Raw genomic sequence first — 21,573 nt, 5'->3', positions numbered from 1 at the left:
TCTATATTCGAGTTGTTGGAGACTAATTTGCAAACAGATTCATTTGGTGCTTCCTACTCTAAATGGTAACAGCTATATACGATATATCAAGAATGTTTTTCAAAGAATTCCAAAGTTTTAGAAGGTTACAAAATACAGGAAATATTCCTTAGACTATTTGAATTACAAAATTTATAGAGGATGCAGCTGTTGTGCTATTTTTGAGTCCATTGAAATGTGATTGTCCTTATTCATTTAATGTGTCCCAGCATACATGGGAGGTATTGGAAGGAGTTTTAATTATGCTGATTTTCATTTCTGAATGTAGAACTATTGATCTGTTTAGGAAGCTTGTGTGCCATATAATTATGGCGGTGCATGCCATGTTTTAATTTAACTCGAGTAACATTCTTTAGCATGAATATTCTATATATGCAATAAATTAGGATACTGATATGACTGCTTGCTCAAAAAGGTCAATAAATCAATATAAATTTCAGGCATTTTTCATTATTAATCATCCATACTCCTACCTAAACTTCACGATTATGGTTAGGACTTTCCAAAATTATAGTCGAGAAAGTACATTTGCTATTACACAATTGTGTGACCTTCAGAGGAATTGTTTGTACTTCCCATTAAGCAGGTAGCTCAACATTGATGAGCTGTCACTGAGAAAGATTAGGAATCTGCGAATGTAATGTGTAAAGAATGAATAAGAGTTGGACTGAGAATTGAGGCTATAAAGATGAGGCTAACGAAGCAGTAAATTGAGGTGGACTAACTTTACCTATGCAGAACTTGTATAACAACTTAATATGCAGAAATCCAGATATTGCCGCAAAATGCTGCAATCTTGCTTGCTTATTATGTGGATTTGACAGACTGATGTGACTAAAATGACCATCTTAGTGTTGTTGTGGTCCTTTTTCAGCCCAGATTTTAGATTGTTTTGTGTATTGATTTTAAAACACACTATTAATCTTTATTTAAATTGCAACGATCAGTATAATCTATAATCATTACAATATTGATTCTCCTTGATTCAGGGTGAAAGCCACTGCTGTTTGTTCATGAACATACAATTTAGGCTAACACTCCAATGCAATGCTGGCTGTGTGGCATTGTTGGAGGTGCCATCTTTCAGATGTGGTAGGAAACCAAAGTCCCGTTTGCCTGTTCGAGTGGACATAAAAGGTCCCATGGCACTATTATTTGAAAAGAGAAGGGAGTTTCTGATTGTGTCATTCACCCCCCCCCGCCCCACCCCCAACCTACAAAAAAAGTCACTCACTTAATGTCTGTTTGTGGGATTTTGCTATATGCAAATCAGCCATGTTTCACATACAAGTTCCACTTTACAGTAGGTGAAACATCCACTTTGAAACATCCTCCTGTTGTGAAAGATTCTGTGCCAAATGTAAGGATTATTTTTAACAGAATGCAAGTCGGGGAATGGCAGCAACCAGTCATTTAATTATGACGTATAAAAGCACAGTATTTCTGGAAAATGCATATGAAAAACTGCCTGGCAAGCCTTTGCTTGGGGGAGAAAGAAGTGCCAAATAAGCCATGTATTTTATTTGTTGTGCCCAGATAACACAATGACACGCTTCAGTCACATTTTACATCTTTGCGCCTTGTAGTAGTAAACCGCTGAGAAGATTTGCTAAGCACATTTTCCTGAAAATTATGCCATTTAAAAAAACATCCAGGTTCAAGTTTGCAACTATTTTGATCACCATAGTGATCCATAATTGTGTATTCCTAACTGTAGCAAACACCTTGGTAATGAAACTGGAAGCTGTTTTTTCTTAGCAAAGAATGGTATGACTATACAAGCCTTTTTAAAGCAGTTTCACCTGTCCTACAGAGTAATCAGTCATTAATGCCAAATGATGGTGATAGATATCTATGTTTCACAGTATTGGTGAACCCTGTTTGTAACTTGTGAACAATCTCACCTTGAGTAGGTGAGTAGGTCTTCCTGATGGGCTCGTGCCAGTGCCTCAACACCTCAAGCACTGGCAGCAACAGCATCCACAGATGCACAGTCCACCTCACCAAGCCAGTCAGGAACCTGGGCGTCTTGTTCCACCCTCAACTGTCCTTTTCTGGTCGATATCCATCCCATGACATGCTCTGCCTTCCCCCACCTCCACAACATTGCCTGACTCCGCCACTGCCTCACCCATCAGGCCGCCGAAACCCACATACATGCCTTCATTACATCCAGGCTCGACTATGCCAGATTCTCTGCTTGTCGGCCTTCCTAACTGTGCCAGAACAAGATCATCTAGAACTCTGCAGCTGGTGTCCTCTCCCACACCAGGTTCCATAACCTCGTCACCCCACCCTCGCCCGACTCCACTGGCTCCCCATCCCTCAGAGGATAGAATTCAAACTCCTCGTCCTCATGTTCAAGGCTCTCCATGGCCTTGCCCCCCCCCACCACTTTGACCTGCTGACCCCCTATCAATCTGTTCACTCCCTCCGTTCTGCAGGCTCCGGCCTGCTCCATGTCTCCCACCCGACCCGCCCTTCAGCCTCTCTGCCCCCACCCTTTGGAACTTTATCCCACAATCCCTGCGCCTTGCTGTCTCCCTTGCCTCCTTCAAGGCACGACTCAAGAACCTGCTTTTCAACCATGCCTTCAGCTGCCCGCCTGCCTCTCCCTCATCCCAACCCTGCCCCCGCACGCTTGGGTCCTGATCCCCGATTGTTCGGTGCCTTGGGATGTTCTCCCGGTGTGAAAGGTACTTTGCAAATGTAATTTTGTTGTTCTTGAAAAGGAAAACATTTCAGGGCTGTGGAGTAAGAGCGGGGGAGTGAGACGAGTTGGTAGCTCTTTCAGAGAGTTGGCACAGGCACAATGGGCTGAATAGCCTCCTGTGTTGCAAGATTCTCTGATTCACCCGCATTAAGAGTAAAAGAACAACTCCCACTATCGTTTACACACAAGCAGATGTCAGGGAACACAATTCCAAGAAATTGGTAAAAATGTCCTACTGAGTTTTTCCAGTTTAAAACATAATCAGATCTTTTTCAGGCTTTGGGAAATTGATTTGTTCCGGTCCAAAGCTACCTTTGCTCAGCAAACAAAAGCAGTGAGTAAAGTGGAGTTCCTAGAAATTGTAACCTGGGTTGTTAAAAAAAANCAGTTCAACACGTAAGCAAATTCTGTGAAATTGATTTGCTTCAGTCCAAAAGGTTGCGCATAACTGTTCACAAAATAGGAAAGGACCTTTTTATTAAAGGACACTGAAAATTCTTCCATTCCCTTCAACGGTTAGAATAAACATCTTGCTTGTTAAGCATAGCATCAGAGATATACTATTGATGAGTACCACAGGGGCGTGGTATTCATTAACAATATCGATTGCTGTGCACTAATGCTGACTGCCCTAATATTTGGGTGGAACATGAAGACTGAGCTGATTGGAGGCAAGTGCAAATCCTGAATGAGACCGTTGTATTTACTTTAACAAGTTTTTAAAAAATTATTAACTGAGGAGAAGTAATTTTAAAGAGAAATTATATTTCAGCAATCGGGGAATCTTTTTATCACCCTTCGACCCCATGAAGGTCTGGCCTTTTTCTGCAGAGAGCGTTTGCTGCCAAGAGCATTTGTTGAATCAATAAAAAACAAAACTAAATCTTGGATCATTATAAATTTATAATCGGTCTATCAACATGTGCTAGAGAAAAATAAGTTTATCTTTGCTGGACATCTCTACCTGGTCTGTAACAATAAATCCCTGTGGGCTCCTCAATCGTTGGTAGTCTTCCCACTTCCAATTGCACTTGATGAGGACTGAAGAGAGGAAGCAAGCAGTTCCACTAACCAGTGCCAAATCCAAGTACATTTGTAATGATTTTAAAGAGCTGGGAGTGCAGAATATATTTAAAACCATTAAGAAATTCCTATATATTTAAACCCATTAAGAAAGTTAGGTGGTCCAATGGATTGCTTCTTGATTGTTGTAATGGAATGTGTACTCTCTCCCTGGAAGGATGCATCCTGCATACCTAAATCTGGAAAGTATTAGGCGCAGGTTGTCAAGAGCCAAGGCATGGGATAATGCTGGAGTCCAACAAGCTAAAACTCCATAGCTTGTCATTTCGAGCATTGACTCAAACTTTCCCGCTGCTTATCCAGCTAGGACCACACTACTTGTTTGGGCTTTGGCTTGCAGGGTTAACAGGAGGTGAGAGGGATGACTCCCTGCCCTCAGTAACGGGTCTGCCCTTCCAAGTCCTACCAATGAGCCATCCTGGCCGTGCTGTCATCAGCAGTGCGCTGGAATACCGTAGACCTGTATGGTTCAGGAACTGGATACCAAGACAAGCACAGAGGGTTGGCTCGATACTGACATTCCATTGTCACACATGTCACCCTGAAGCATGTTCAGGTCTTAGGAGACCCTGCTTATCTCTAACCCTCCTGCCCCCCATGATGATAGTCACCTAGTTGGTCATTTTAACATCAACAACTGGTTTAAGCCATCACTAGGTGGATGGTAAGGTAGCAGGAGCTTCCTAGTGGGTAACACAGCTCAGTATGAAATGCGTGAGAGCACTGCCACTACCTTGCGGGCCCATGTCCCTTCTCATTGAAGGATGGTTCCACCAGTTGGAGGTGTGGAGCTAAAGCAGCAGCTGTTTACATTTTTGTAAGCCAATCATGGTGGATTCTAGGTGCTGGATGCGTGAACTTCTAACGTAATTTAAAAATATTACTTCTTTAACAATAGTTCAACTATCTGTCTTTGGAAGAGAGTGCATTCTTGGTCTGACATTAATTGGTCATTGTCCAGCGTTTTGGAAGATCAGGTTGACACTGCTTTAAATACAGGGCACAGTAAGCGTTTAACAATTTAGTTAAAATTGTCCGATTATCAGTGCTAATTTATATACTTTTTCTTAAAGATCATTTTATTGCTGGAGGGTCAATAATAATAATAATCCTTGCGTTTGATATAATAATAATAACCCTTGCATTTGCATTTGATATAGCGCTTCACAGAATAGACTGTAAAGTGGGCGAAATTCGGCAGCTAAATGCGCACAGCAATATCCCACAAACAGTCATGGATTGAAATGACCAATTTATTATTTTTTGAGGGATTATTATCAGGCTTGTGGAGTAAGGAAACTTGCCCAAGGTTTCATCCTGCCGGGAATCAAACCCAGGTCTCCCGCTTGCAAAGTGAGTGCTCTAACCACAGCTACAGGACTCCACGTGATATAGTCCCTTATGAAACGTCTCAAAGAGCTTTACAGAATATACTGGAAAGTGAATTGACTGTATATTTTGTGGGCAAAATAAACAGTCGTTGATTGAAGTAATCGATTTTTTTTTAAGGTATTCTTACCATCAGAAAAGCAATCCGCTAATTGACTAACAACCAGGTTCCTACTTACTGCTAGGTAAACAGAGACAAGTGGAGTAAGCAAACTTGCCCAACTTTTCACCATGCCGGGAACAGAACCCAGGTCTCTTGCTTGCGAGGCGAGCGCTCTAACCACTGACTCCAATGGAGGATTACAACAAAGCATTGTTGGAACTAGATTAATTCACTGAATTGATGTGTTATCTTTCCATAGACAGAGTACTGAATGTATTACAGAAATCCGTAATGTCTTCTGTGGAGCAAGTCTTGGAATACACATTTAGGAGGTTAACAAGTGAATTACAATCTGTAAGTATGACTAATTCAACTTCCATTATTTCCGCTCAATTCCTCTTATGGTCTTGTGGATTTCTGGTTATACAAATGTAAATGTTTGGTAAATAAATAAAATTTGGTAAATGAATCCTTTTCAAGATTTGTGTTTATTGTAATAAAAATTTATTGCTATTGTCTTTGTGAGGCTTCTTGCATAAGAAACATTGTGCGTGTTATCAGTTGATTTGGTTGGGCGGAGTAAAATGAGTGGATAATGGAATGCCCCTAATCTAAAGAGTTTTCATCAACAAAGTAGACATTGAGGCAAAAGGCAAAATACTGCCTTTTGTTATCAGACATTAAGACAGTTTGGGAAAACTAAATGGGTACCACAATTTGCACTTGTACATCACCTTTCGCAAAGGATGAAAGGCTTGAAATAGTTGGTAAAGTAAAGAAGGATCATATTATTGGGGTTATTTGTGTTTCACTTCATTGTTTTATATGTGGGTGGGTGGGTTATTTAGATTTTTTTTAAATTCCCCTTATTTATTTACCTGGCCTGTCTTCCAGAATGGCCGACACCTTGACATGGCCAATGCTTCTTGTCGCCAGCCACTAGGTGGTGCCAAGATTTGCCCATGCAAGATTTGCTATTCCTCATTGGAGAAACAGCAGTGCTTTCATAGGATCATTGGAATGTACAGTGCAGAAGGAAGCCAGTTGGCCCATCAAGTCTGCACCGGGACTCAGAACAAGCTGTTTTATTCACCTCTACTACCCCACCCTATCCTCCTTCCCCACTTTTATCTTCCATTTAACTGACTACATCCCTTTTGTGGAGTTCTGTAGCTTAGTGGTTAGAGCACTTGCCTCGCAAACGAGAGGAACTGGGTTCGATTCCCGGGCAAGGCGAAACGTTGGGCAATTTTCCGTACTCCACATGCCTCTGTTTACCTAGCAGTAAATAGAAACCAGGTTGTTAGTTGATTGGCAGATCACTTTTCCAGGGGGATTAATCCCTTCAAAAAATAATAATAATCTGTTCACTCAATCCACAATTGTTTGTGAGACAAAGCTGTGCGCAATTGGCTACTGCGTTTCGCCCACAGTCATTTCACTTTACAGTATATTCTGTGAAGCGCTTTGAGACATCTTGGAGAAGTGATAAGGTGCTATATCAAATGCAAGGATTATTATTATGATACACCCAAAACATTTATTTTGCCATCGACAGTAATTAATTTCTATTCATTTTTAAATACTGGTTGTTAACGTTTTTGTGGAACATGCAATTTTTTGTATTTGGTTTTCTAAATCCTGCCTTGTTTTATTGCTCAGGTTTCAGATTTAGACAGATGCCACTTGTACCTTGCAGTGATGAGTATGATGGTGAAGATCCTCTCAACAATCGACTGGAAGAAAGGCTCCTGTATCTGGAGTTACATTTCTTCCCTGACACAAGCTTCTCTTCAGCATTTGCAAGCTGCCAGTGATGATCAGGTGCCCTTTCCTTCTCTTTGATGTATTGTTATATTCTCTATAGAACAAGAACTCATAGAGAGCAAAAGCTGTCTTGCTTATGGTCTGGTATAATAATTGTAACATCGTGAAATAGTTACCTATTTGAACTCACCCAAAGATATATTACTAAAGTACCAGTTGGCTGTTACTGAACTGTGATGCCTTGTAACAGAAAAATATGCTTTTGTTCATTTGCCAACGACATACTGAACTTAGTGAACTGTTTTCGAGGTTCATAAATGAAATTCTTGGAGACGGTATAATTGGCTGCCCTACACATTTAAAGGAACTCATTGGATAATACTGATTTTTATTCTTTGTGTTCTGTTGGGTGAGCTTGTGATCATTCAAGGTATTCTCTAGAAATGTTGATGTATTTTTCACCAAAATGGGGGAGGCAAATTAAAAAAAATAATTATGTGGAAAGGAATTAAGGTGGAAAGGTTAACCAAAGCAATTAACCACGTCAAAGCTAGGTCTTGTGTGAATTTAAAAATATCAGCTGTTGTTTGAAGTTAAATTTTATCTCCCTCTAAACATATGGCATCTGAAAGCTTTGTGATTTCCTTAATTTTAAATGTAATTTTGCTGTTGTTGTTTAAAAAAAGTAAATCCAAATGGAAAACCTCCTAAAGGTTATTAAAATTATAACTTATTATTCCAACTTCACCCTATGTATGTAAGTAAGTGTAGATGAATGTGCAGGATTCCATAGGCGATTGTGATTAACCCAGCATCATTAACCATTATCAGGCTCTGCATCTGTAGATATACTGAAATGCCTTCTGCCATTTCCTTTATGAATCACTGGATTCATAAGTTACTGAGGGAGGGGAAAACATTAACATGGTACAAGAATTCCGTACAGTTCTTTTGTTTACATTGTTAGTGCAGTGTTTAAAGAGCAGAATAGAACGCACTGAAACGGAAGGTGTTTGAATGAGAATCGTGTTTGAATCCTTTAGGACCATAGCAATGTTTTGTAATATGCTGAAAATTTAATTTGCAGGAGTCTGACACATGCAGAAATCCATCAATGTTTATAGTTTTAGGTTCTGTGACTATTGGATTTCTTTACTGCAAATGGTGGCAATGAAAGACTTATGAAATGCACTTCTAAATATGATTTGGAAAGAGAAGCAGAATCAAGTTGTCTGCTGAATGTCTGCTCATAATTAGCTTCAAAATGTAGAGCGCAATCATGTGTATAAAATCTGTATTTAAATTATATCAATAATGTGGAGTCCTGTAGTTCAGTGGTTAGAGCACTCGCTTTGCAAGCGAGAGACTTAGGTTCGATTCCCGGCAGGGTGAAACCTTGGGCAAGTTTCCTTACTCCACAAACCTGATAATAATCCCTCCAAAACAAAAAAAAGTAATAAATTGGTCACTTCAATCCACGACTGTTTGTGGGACACTGCTGTGCGCAATTGGCTGCTGCATTTCGCCCACAAATATACAGCCAGTTCACTTTACAGTATATTTGAGACTTCCAGAAGGTGAAAAGCGCTATATCAAATGCAAGGATTATTATTATTAATATATACATTATTGTTACTATTGCATTAAAACTAGCATAGAAAATGTTTACTTGCTTTGCAGCGTTTAAGATTTTGTATCTACATTTTGAACATATTTGAGAGGTAGTGTCAGAATGGCAATCCACCCATTTTATAATTTGAAGTCCCCATTGTATTCTAAAGAGTATAAAAATAAACTTGTCATATCTGTGTTCCAATCTCTAGAATAAATAATGTTTTGGATATTTAATCTATAAATATTAAATGCTTTTTGAAAGCAAGACTTACATCATGTGCCGCTGCATTTTTGAGTAGCTGCAGTTTTTATGTACTTTTACCTGTATTTTATTATCTTTTGACTGCATGCAACCCACACCCCTTCAGTGCCCCCATTTAGCTATGATTCTCAGCTATACTGGTCTTTGGATTTCTCCATTGGTACCTTTATAATATAGGACTATGACATTGTGCTTAGTGGATAAGGATAGGATTGTGCTGCAAAACACTTTTCTAATTCAACCTCCCAAAATAAATAACATCTGTATAATGAAGTGCTTTATCTAACAATGAGCAAAATGGTGAAAGTTGCTGATCCTGTAGTGTGTAGGCAGTTTTAAATAATGGAACCTCAACATTGGATTTGAGACTGGCTGATGAAGGAAAGGTGGAGGAGGTTTGGCTCTCTAAACTAGCCAAATTGCTGAATGTATGTGTAAACATGGGTTCAAACTGATCCTAAAAGTGATAATATCATGGATTTGGCGGGCAGTTGAAGATTTGAGTTTGAAAAAGGGAATTGATTTAGTTTCACATGAACAAGGGCTTTGTGTGAGGTTTTAAGATTTATCAAACTCAATGGGTGTTTTTCAGCGCTTTGGGACATCCTCCCGACGTGAAAGGAGCTCTATAAATGTAATTTTGTTGTTGTTTTGACACATCATGATATAAGTTGTGTTCAATAGCAGTAATTCGCACCTGGACTGTAGAGCATTGTTTAGACCAAATACGAATTGTTCATGAGTTATTTTTGGTCAGCTGGGTGCCTGACGCATGCAGAAATCCATCATCATGCTGAAGAGTATCCTAACCAAACTGAGAGTCCAACGTATGCATGTAACCTAATCATGGAAATGTCCCTGTGTCTGGAATGCAATGCACACTCTGTCCCTGGAGGGAGTTCAGGTCAGTATAAGACAGAGCTCTGCCTCCCTTGAGTCACCTTCCCATTCATGTCTGAATGACATCAGCGCTTTTCACAAAGGAAACTAATAAAGAAAATTTAAGTAAGAGTTCTGACGAAGGGTCGTGGACCCAAAACGTTGACTCACTTTCCTTTCTCCATAGATGCTGTCTGACCTGCTGAGCGTTCCCAGCGACTTCCGTTTTTGTTTAAGTAAGGGTTTGTTTGGGCTGAGTGACCTATTTTCGTGCTGTACATTCTTTGTGAATCTTTAGTTTTTAAAATGTTTCCCATTCTGGTTGTTCTTCTGTACAATGTACAGCTAGCTCCCTGATCTAGAGGGTGGACCAGGTTATCAACTCTCAGCTAATACAGCTTTAAAGTCAATTCCTGTCTGGGATAATATTCCCTTTTGTTTGTTTTTCTTTCCAACCTCACCCCTCCCTGATTTGCCCACTTGCAGACAAGCAACTGTTTGACTAGCATTATAGTCGATGGTTCAGAATATATTTATTCTGGACAATGTTCTACACTACAAAAAAGATTTGTCTGAATTTATCTTGCATGAAACACACTAGAAGGTAAATAGTAAAAATGGAATAGCTATAGAAGAAGTAGGATTTCATATTTGTTTTATATGTTGCAGGACCTGAAGCTAGTCAGACAGATCCAGAAGGCGGTTGCTATGGCCTCTGTAGCTTGGGTTTGTGAGACCACATCTCTGTATCCAGAGCTGCAACTCAATTCACTTGATGCTGTCAAGACACTAGTCAGATTTATTTCAACTGCTCCCTTCAACCAAACTCTCGAAAAACCTCTCTGGAGTGAGCAAGACACTGGGTGAGTAATGGGAACAACTTAATTGTCAATTGCCAATATTGCTGAACATTAAAAAGTGTTTGATATTAAAAATTGTTGCGATAATAGACAAATATTGAAGCTGTAACCAAATGGGATTTATAATATGAGAATGCTAACTTATCAGATCAAGATGTCTGGGTAGAGGAATTTATTACAGGCAGTCTTTGGAGATCTGGAGGCTGTGTAAAAGTAAAGACTTGTGTTTTATGCCGGATTTCAAGATTTCCAGAACCGCAAGGTAAAAGCAGTATCGGTCTTTCATGCTGCATTTACATTACGCTTTGAGATGTCCACCCAACGTGAAAGGTTGCTCTATAAATGTTAATTGTTTTCTGCTGCTTTTAAGTTGAGCTCTTCTCTGGAGGCAAAGTATAATATAAAAGCAACACATTTCCAAGCTCTCGCTCGGTTGGATATAAGTTGCAGTCTCCGAGGTGAACTGCTGAATATAAAAGCTCTGCTCAGAATATCTCAGCAATCAGATTTTCACTCCAGTAAATTGATAGATCACATTGGTTCATGGAGCAGGTCACCATATAGAATAGAATGTTTTGGTAATAATAATAATAATAATCCTTGCATTTGATATAGCGCTTTTCACGTCGGGAGGACGTCCCAAAGTGCTTCGCAGAACACACTGTAAAGTGAATTGACTGTATATTTGTGGGCGAACGCGGCAGCCAATTGCGCACAGCAATGTCCCACAAACAGTCGTAGATTGAAAATGACCAATTTTTTTTTTATTATTGTTTTTTGGTTTTTTTGGAGGGATATATTTGGTAAGTATAGTATACCTATTTTGGATGTGTGGGTTTGTCGGTATAGTTCATTGTATTCAGGGTGGAGGAGAATGTTGAGTTATGGGAGGGGTGGGGTACGAAGGTCAAGCATGGAGTGGGTTGTAGGACACTGCTGGGGAAGGACATATGGTACTGGGAGCTTGGTTTCCAGAATTCCCAATACTAGGGCTACATTTCTGTATCACCCCCCTCACGTACTGGAATGGTTTTATGTGTTACTGCATGTGCTTCACACACATTTCATATATTTGAGCTCTTGTTTGTTTATATCTCAGATATATTTTACTAAAAATGCATATAAAGTAACTAAACTTGATTCTATTTTGAAACAACACTTGTGCATGAATTTATTTGAGTCCCTTACAATTGTTTTCATGTTAGCGCTAAAACTTTAGCCTAATGGGATTTATAATATGAACTCATAAAACTTATTAAAATCTTGTTGCATTATAAGTGGTAATGCAACAAGAGATAAAAAGGGGGAACAAGAGGGATATAAAGTGCATCCAGTTTTTTTTAAAAAAAAGGTTTCTGATAAATTCTTTGTTGTCAGAAAATAGCTCATCACATACCTTAAGTATCGGAGAAATAAAAAAAAAATCAGTAGTTGCCAAACAAAAATAATTTATTGCCAGGAAATTGTGCATCACGTATATAAAGGTGTTCAGTGTGATGCCTTGACATGATTGCGATGTTGAGATCCACACTCTTGGATACTTTCACTGAGTCAGATTGCCTGCTTATAATAATAATAATAATCCTTGTATTTGATATAGTGCTTTATTACATCTTTATGGCATGAAGAGTGGAGGCACTATGAGATCCGACTCAGTCTCAAGTTTTTTTTAAAAAGACCTGTACACTGAAAAAAAATTATACACATTTGGAAAATGTTACAAAGATTTATTTTAAACTAAAACGAACAAGAAAACTTTGTCATTCAAACTTGCGGATCTATTCACCTACAAATACATTATCCCCCCCAGAGGAAAGTTCATTGTAGAGATTGCCAAGTGGTAATTGATCTCAACTGAAGACATAAGAAAGAAGTAAAAAAAAATCACTGGTGACAAACATAAAGAGACTGTTATTGATTCATTAATAGTTTGTGAAAGGTGTTAAAGGACTGTTAATGGCAAGATCAGATTGGAATCTGATTTGCAGAGATCAGAAATACTGTACTTTATTACAGTGGCAGCTGCAACACCAATGGGGAGGGGCTGATAGTCTGGCACCTCTCTTCCTACCCCTGCATTTGCAATGTTCTTTGTAAAAGGTGAGATGACACCCCTTGTGTCACTCGTGTTCAAAGACATTGGAAGTTTATTTTTGTGATAATCATCAACAATTAACTGATCAAGAGATGTTTTGGAATATTGGGCCACTTTGCTTGTGGCTATTTTTTTGTTGCAGCAATCAGGAAATATAATTGTACTGCTTAGGCTCGTATGTGACTCATTCAACGTTATTGTGCCATGAATGCATTTGTCATTTTGCCTACGAATACACGCTCACTGTACTTTACAGTAAAATCCTACGAAGCACTGTAAGGCATTTTGACAATGTGATAAGGTGTGATATCAAATGTAACATTTATTATTGTTCTATTAATTAGTTGATAGCACTTTCATCTGAATTCCAGAATTGCAGCTTCAAGCCCACATTGAGTTACAGTTTAGGTTAACCCAATGTTGGGGACCAAGGTTTCATTTGACAATGTTGCAAAACTTTGGTTGTTTCTCATTGTGGGTTACTGGCAAACGCAGGTCTGCTTCTGTAGGCAAACTCGCGTAGGTGGCATGGATGGAACTTTGGTTTAGATACTCTAAAGCATACTGATGGTTTGTATTGGACACCCAACAGACCAAAAAGAAGTGATCTTGGGTGGGCAAGTATTAAAGGCTTCTCGGTGCTCTACAATAGTAGGCTGCACGATTTAGTTGATAATACTCAAGCAGTATCCCACTGCACTTCTCTAGGGTCCGCAAGCTTTGGCTCTTGTAAACCTGCACTTAAATTCTTTGAAATTGGCTATATAAAATGCATGAGAGGGAGATGGAAAGAAAATGTGCATTCTGTTACCAGATAAATGGAATAATACGTATGTGGAACGCTCATTAGTTTGGTTTAGAAACTCTTAAGCAGTGAGGGTTTTTGAGTGTGTCAGATATCTGGCCAACCAGAAAAAAGCTATTTCTTTATACATTTTTTATTCACTCATAACTTTGTTTTCTTGGTTTAGTCCTGCTTTTACTCCATCCGTGAAAATGATTTCTGTAGTTCCAGTTCTGATGAAATAACTACCTTATCTTTCTCGTTTGGATATAAATTGACCTGTGCGTTTCCAACCTTTTCTGTTTTCATTTAATATTTTTCTGGAAGCCTTTCTGCTTTTCTCTTTGACCGAGCCTTCAGCTCCCCTCTCGACTCTCTACCCCCTCCTCGCTCCCTCCCTTCCCTTCCCTCCCCTCACCCTGACCGTTTCCCCCCTGCTCGGGTCCTGACCCAACTGTACAGCGCCTTGGGACGTCCTCCTGACGTGAAAGGCGCTCTATGAATGGAATCTTGTTGTTGTTGTTGTGGCCTTCAGCATTTCTGCCCCCACCCATTGGAACTCCATCATACAGTCCCTTTGCCTCACTTCCTCCCTTGCCTCCTTCGACCATGCTTTTGGTCATCCTCCTATCCCTACCCTCCCTGCCCTCCTGATTACAACCCCAACTCAGATCCAAACCCTGACTGTCCAGCTCTTTGGGACATCCTCCTGAAGCTATACAAATGTAATTTGTTGTAAAATTTTAACGTAAGCACCTGGATCAACATAGATTACTATTGTGAAATTAAAGTTGCAGTGATAGGAGAGGTTAAATTGAGGGGAAACTATTTTTAGTGTGAATTACCCTCCATCTACCTTACTTTTTAAATAATATTATTAAATATTACATTTAAGGTTAATTGCAATTTAATTTTCCCACATGCATGGAGACTGGCATTTAGTGTCTTTTAACTGAACTGGCACCAAACTTGACAACGTGTAAGTTGGCATCTCCATAGGATGCAGTGCAGAATGGCATTTCTTCTGGCTGTGGTTATGAAAAAAGCAAAGTAGGAAAACAAACCATGATAAGAGTATTGCTTTTTCAAAAATCAACATAACATTATAAGTAAGCCTCCTATGCAAAGTAATCCTACCGCTTAATTAGTGCCATAGTTATTTACTGTATCTCTCTGCTAACTTAAGAAATTTGGATTTTATCTTCCAACTATTGACTTTTGGCAGAACTAATGCGCTGTTTGACATAAGGGAGGTATAGCACTGAGTGCATGCCAGACACACACTTACGTACCTGTAGGGAGTTGGAGACATTTGGTGGGCGAGGCGACCCGGGACCTGCTCCTGCTGCCAGCAGCAAGCTGAAGAATGGGAGACTTGAGAGCAGGTTGCCTGCCCAATGTCTTGACAAGTAGATTAAAATGTAATAATTTTTTTTCTGTGCTGTTATGTTGACTTTCTTACAATTTGTTCTGTAAACCAGATGTTTTTAGTTGAATTGACCACTCGCCAGCTAATCAAAATTTTGGATTACACTAAAGCCATGCATTAATATGAAATAAACAGTGTTTTTTTAATCAAATCTTCCTGGAACAAAATAATTGTGTTTATAATAATATCTAAATTTTATGTGAACGCTATTTGTGCCAACAGTGGTAATTTTGTCTTAACAGAAATAAAAAGACCAAGTTGTCAATTCACCAGTGAGCACACTCCTCAATTAATTACTGTGTTAAATAACAAACCATGATTTATTTGTAAACCACAAACATGTTTGCAATTAATGTAATCACACAATGACTGCTCTTATCATTGAAGCTTGTAGCTTTCAAATGAACTTTAAAGTGTTACTCCATCTGCTACACATTCATCTTCTACTTTTTTTTAAAGCTTTGTCAATCTGCAAACTGGATGTTTTAGTATCCTGAGTTGTCAGCAAATGTGATGACTGGATAAATATTTGGTAGGCTTCTTCCAAGCTTGATACAAAGGACTGGTAACTCAGAAGTCGTAGACCCAGCCTAGCTGGTATGATGGTGTTTTCATTTTTCTTTTAAATTGAAATGTCATTGCATCTAGGATTACTCAAATACACAAGCTTGGAAACTTGCATAAGATTAGGAAAATCGTTGAAAACAATTTAGAGTGTATATGCATTTTCTTTGTGAGATTAAATTCTCTATTCATGTACTTTAGTAAAAGGTTTATATTTTGAAGCTTAATATGAATTAAGACAATATAGAAATATTCTCAAACACCTGTCCTCTTTATATTTTATATTATGTGTGTATATATATATATATAATAATATATACAATTTCAGGCAATGCAATTTCAGGGAATTTGTGACCTGGGATACCATTGTAACTTTATGCTTTGGATCAATCCAGATTTAGAATTAATGCCCTCAGAAAAACTGGTTACATAAAAATATTTTTTTTACAGAATGGGAGCTATGAATGACGCTGTGTAGCCAAATGGAAATCTTTAGTATTTCCATTTACAATTTTGTCTAATTTCTCACAATAATTTTCCCAATCTCGCTATATTCCACCATACTACACATCCGTCCCTGCTGAAGAGAAAGCGTGACTAGCTGTGCTAATGTCAGGCTGTTACTATGGCATTGGGCCATCACTTTAACCATCTATGTTGTGACAGTGATATATTCTATATTACTTTTTCAAAAAGTTTAAAAACAGGGATATAAGCCAGAATATTCAGCAAAATTCAGCTGCAAACCGTATAATAAATCAATGTTAAGAAGTTGCCTGCGTTGCACCTCCTTTTCGATGCTTCATTAGTCTATGAAAACGGATGTGATACTTCATGACAAAACCGTAATTCATTTTGCCTCCTTTACCATAGGTATTCTGATAAACCTTTATAAAAATGTGTTATTAATTGGTTAAATACAAGAACAAAATGGTGTAAATATGAGTGTGTGGTTGGGGATGGGGAAAAAGAAAACGTGTTTAGGACTGACCCAATATAGTAAATCTAATTTGAGGAGCACTATTTTCATATTAGTTCAAATCTTAAATCTTACTGGCTCGTTGCAATTTAATTTAGCCGGTCTAGATGATGGCATCTGAAGTTTCATTTTATTCCATTTCCGACCATTATATGATCCAAAGACTCATACCCAGCTGCTCAATGGATGCTGTTGACCAACAGCCCTGATTTCTTGGCTGAGTGAATGTAGCCAAGTAAGGTCTTTTGGTGGTAATTTTGTTTACACTAATAATCTTTGGGTTTGATATTGCATCTATAACATTGAGATGTCTGTTTTGTTAATGTCTCATTTATACTGGCAGAATAATTGATGCTGTTAGTTCTATATTGTTCTCAGCTTGGCCTATTAAACTGTCCAAGCGTTAAAGACTATAACCAGTTGAGTCCCCAATGGTGTTACTCGACCTCTTCAAAGTGATTCATACCACTTGTCTAAATTGGTGTTGGGCTCAAAAAGCTAGAAATTACACTCTGAATTTCACTATACTTGATAATTTTACATTGGTGTGAAATTGTGACTTGGTATGATTCTCCTCATAATTTTACGTCTTATTTTTCAGATTTTTGGAGACTGGGTCTTCAATTCAAGGCTGGGGGAAGATAGCTGCACAATTTGTCTGCAATCAATGGATTTGTATCCATTTTGCTTTTAACAAATGTGATCAGTTTATTACATCATCAGACAAGAATCTAGACCTCTCATTACCCGTTGTAGAAAATCCTGCACTCACACTCCAAGCCTGTACAGAAGCTCTTAGCATTGTTCCATCTGATCAAGTACTTCCCATTCTGCAGTGCATGAGGATTCTTATTCCTAAGGTGAACAAGATTTAAATTGATAATATTTGATGAACAGAATCTGATTTTCTTTTTATCGCTCTTAGCAGAAACATTTGCACTAATTGTTTTACAAATTTAAATATAATGATAATAATAATAATCTTTGCATTTGATATAGCGCTTTTCACGTTTTCTAGACGTCTCAAAGCGCTTCACAGAATATACTGTAAAGTGAATTGACTGTATATTTGTGGGCGAACGCGGCAGTCAATTGCGCACAGCAGTGTCCCACAAACAGTCGTAGATTGAAAATGACCAATTTTATTATTGTTTTGTTTTGGAGGGATTATTATTGGGCGTGTGGAGTAAGGAAACTTGCCCAAGGTTTCGCCTGGAATTGAACTCAGGTCTCTCACTTGCAAAGCGAGTGCTCTAACCATTGAGCTACAGGACTCCACATAATAAAGTAATGTTATTATGGCAAAACTGCACACAAGTAACCTTATGTGGCTTTTCCGCTTGAGATCTGTGAATGTTCAGTCTATTAAACATTATACGTGAGAAATATTTGTACTTTAACAATTTTGTATCTTGGTTTTCTATCCAAGGTGGTGGGGGACCATCTTTTAACATGTGTTTAGATTTGTTAAAGCTGGTTGTATTTTTTAGGTGCTTGGGTCAAGAGAGCCTTTGTGTGTAGAATCTTTGGATCTTGCATGGAAAGCGGTTTTGGATCTGAACAGCAACCAGTTATATTTCTGGCCTACTCTAAATGCCTTTATAAAAATTGCCTTTCACCATCAACTTCTTGGAGTGTCAGCAGAATGCAACATTGGAATAAAACTAAAGGAGGTAGGATATGTTATACTTCTGCTGCTATTTAGTGAGTGTTTTCTTATGTATAAATTGTCATTTACTACTAGTTCCCCTGATAATGCTGCTCTAATTGTGCAGAATTTTCATATCATCTACCTGTGCTGTTTCAAAACTATCTTGTATTTGAGGAATACCGACTATAGAAAAAAAAATGAACAGTGCATGTGCAGAACCTGCTCGCTAGGTTTCTGCGTTCTGACCAATTTTAGGGTCAAAGGTTGTGCCAATGTCACTTTCTGCTTTGCTACTCATACAGGTATGTTTTACTGAGTTGGATGTGATCTGCTAGGAAGAGTGGACTAAGAAAGTATATTCTTTACACTACCCCACATAAAGGACAAGTTGTTGTTGTACTATGGCTATATTTGTGATCACTAGGCAAATATTTCTCTTGACCCTGCAAGATGAAGTCCTCCCGATGTGAAAGGCGCTAAACAAATATAATTTTGTTGTTGTTATATGGTATTATAAAGAATTGCTCTCTTCATTTAGTAACCAAACACAAAACCTATTGTTGCTGTGAAGTGCTCCAAGCTGACCTGAGAATTAAGTAATGGAGATTCCCACATTTTGTTTCCTACAATGCTGTGGGATCATTCTGGATGATTATAAAGATTGGATGAATGAGGAAGAATGTAAAATTAATTCAAACAACATTCCTCACTGTTTACATGTATTTCAAGTTTCACATAAAAAGGAGTGATTTTATTTGTTATTTACCTTGCTACACTTGGAGTTGCTTATATATTGTGCATCTTTCTTGTAACATCTTGACCACTCCACTAATGCCTTCTTTCAGAAGAAATGAGGCTACAAGAATTAAACCATGCTTACAATGGAATTAAAGAAGGACCATGTGAGCATTATGGCACCAAATCCTTAAGAGAATTAAGATTTGTATGCAAAGATTAATTTAGGAAGATTCAGCGATTTAGGAAAAACTTACTTTATGGTAGGTAGCCAAAAGTTCCATGATACTTATTGATACATGTAGAGGAACACGTATTTAGCTTCACATTTTAATGAGTTTCTGATGATGAGCAGGTTACTATGAGGAGATGCTTTTATGATCCTCCTGAAAGCATACTATAGTTTTTTGCAGCCAGACACTTAATATGCAGTGAAAACTGGAGTGAGAACAATCCCTGGACCACATTAATCTCAATTTAACCTCACAAATACATTGGTATAGCAGATTTACTACCATTTTCTTAATTTTACTAGTTTATAGTGTATGAATAACGGGAGAAAATAAGGTGGAACATAGCAGGAAAACCCCATCCCTTCTCAAAGTCGTAATGTTTATGGGTAATAAGTTATCCTATTGCATTTTAAGTCAGGTTCCTTGCATGGGAATGTGCAATTACATTTTGGAAATCAGGTTACCAGAATAATTTGATTTAGATAGGAAAGCTCTGTGCATTTGCATTACTCGCCGTATTATAATTAGAAGAGATGAGGACCACATCGTTTTTATTGCATGTCAGTCATTGAAGTTCTGCTGCTATGTTGGACTGTGTGTATTCATCTGTTCAGTAACTAAATTATGGGATCTTACTCTCCCAGCATATATTTGATCTCAAGAAAAACTGTCATCTTTGCTAGAGGATTAAAATTATATGTTGGAATGATGCCATTTGATTTAAATAACCACAAAAATGTGATCTGAGTTATTGTTTTAGTATGATAGACCTTATCTTTTTAGGTTCATAAAACTAGATTATAACCATCTGTTATTACTGGAGAATATTTGAATGTTTATCAATTTCTGTACAAATTAGCGTTGGGCATGACCTAATTCTCTCCTAACGACTGATGGTGAATTATTCATGCACACACTCCTAGATTTATATCTCTTCCTACAGGAAGTCTGCTTTAATGTCTTCATCAGATGGTAATTTTATTTTCATTATATGTCTACTATTTTTAAACAAATGATCATTCAATCCTTAATGTTCATATGATTCAGCATTAATATTATTTTCCTTTATGTATTGAATATAATTTCCTGTTTTTTCTGAACTCACTGAAAAGAAGTAAGATTTTCTTTTCCTTATAGCTATTGGTCTTTATTGAGGTGACTGGGCTATCATCTCTTGCATCTAGGTTAAAAGATAATGCTCTCACCTCTGGGTAAGGATGTTGTGGATTCAAACCCTAACTTGAGTCTGAGCTGATTATCCAGGCTAGTATTCCATTGCAGTATTAGAATGCTTTCCTAAGAGAGAAGAGCATAACCAGGACGCCCTTCACCCCTTCTCTACACAGTTCTTCAGGACAGTGTTCAGGCAAAAGTTGGTGTTGACCACAACGGCAAGGTATCTATAAGAATCAACAATTGATACTGATGAACTTCCAATCAATACCCTCGATGTCAGAAAGACCTGGAACAGATGCATAAGTCTGTCCCCCCCCTGATCTCACCGATTAAAGTCGTGCTTCGGGTAATCAATTATACGCATGTCGATTTATCAGCCTAGGACTCCAGTACAGGCATTGAATGCACACCTGCAAGGTACTGGCAAAAAAAAACTGTTTGAATATGTGTGAAGTTATTAGAAGTTTTTAGGGACGCCCTGACTCCAGGTACATCCCGTTCATACTGGTAATCCCCTATCATCTCTTTTAACCAGACTTTTTTTTGCCAGCAGTGAAGATAGGTATTTATACTTCTCCAGTTTAGGGTTAGACATAGCTATAATGAGAAGGAAATATAGAAAATTAGGGAGACCCAGAGAGAAAGAGAGAGATGTTATTTTATGTGATGTTCAATTATTCTGTCTGCTGATCCTCAAAAGGCATGGTCACAATTAGTGTGGCTAATCAGCTATTTACTGTGCTTTTAAAATTGATGGTCTGGAAATCGAATGAAGTGGGGGGAAGTTGTTTTATGTGATCTGCAGTTTGCCTTGAAGCCACAGGCTGGCGGAGATAATATTATAATTACTTCATTATGATAACTGTTTTGGTAAACAATCACAATCCTTAAATATAGAATTGGCAATTTTTTAAACTGTGTGCTCATTGGAGCTATACCTGTTCAGTTTCTCCTATAATCCCTTCAATGGGATTTTGAAAAGGGTAGGCAAGAACTTTTTTAAGTGGCTTGACATGGATATGAGAGTACTTATATGTTCTACATGTTTATGATCGTTGCGACTGAAATCCAATTGATGATCATCAAGTAAGCACTGCATTTTTCCTATGTGGAATATAAGAACTCAAGAATATTTGGGAAAAGGCAAAGCCACTTACCATCACAAAGCCTGTTCTTTAATCAATGTCATTCATATAGTAGATGAGTTACTTTGTTGTG

The 21,573-nt window shown here is 38.1% G+C and overlaps 1 protein-coding gene across 1 annotated transcript in view; it reads left to right on the top strand.

Moving 5' to 3' along the window:
- The window catches only part of tarbp1 (TAR (HIV-1) RNA binding protein 1), a 118,409-nt gene that overhangs the window by 22,951 nt on the left and 73,885 nt on the right, over positions 1-21,573 (top strand). The window contains exons 13-17 of the mRNA XM_007898385.2: positions 5,587-5,681; positions 6,990-7,151; positions 10,519-10,712; positions 17,162-17,420; positions 18,051-18,233. Of these exons, the coding sequence (XP_007896576.2) occupies positions 5,587-5,681; positions 6,990-7,151; positions 10,519-10,712; positions 17,162-17,420; positions 18,051-18,233 (893 nt within the window). The remainder of the gene's footprint in view (positions 1-5,586; positions 5,682-6,989; positions 7,152-10,518; positions 10,713-17,161; positions 17,421-18,050; positions 18,234-21,573) is intronic.

The sequence above is a fragment of the Callorhinchus milii genome, unplaced genomic scaffold (genome assembly GCF_018977255.1).
Source record: "Callorhinchus milii isolate IMCB2004 unplaced genomic scaffold, IMCB_Cmil_1.0 Scaffold3, whole genome shotgun sequence".
Classification (NCBI taxonomy): domain Eukaryota; kingdom Metazoa; phylum Chordata; class Chondrichthyes; order Chimaeriformes; family Callorhinchidae; genus Callorhinchus; species Callorhinchus milii.
The sequence above is the reverse complement of the archived record's forward strand: the minus strand, read 5'-3'. Positions and strand labels throughout refer to the sequence as shown.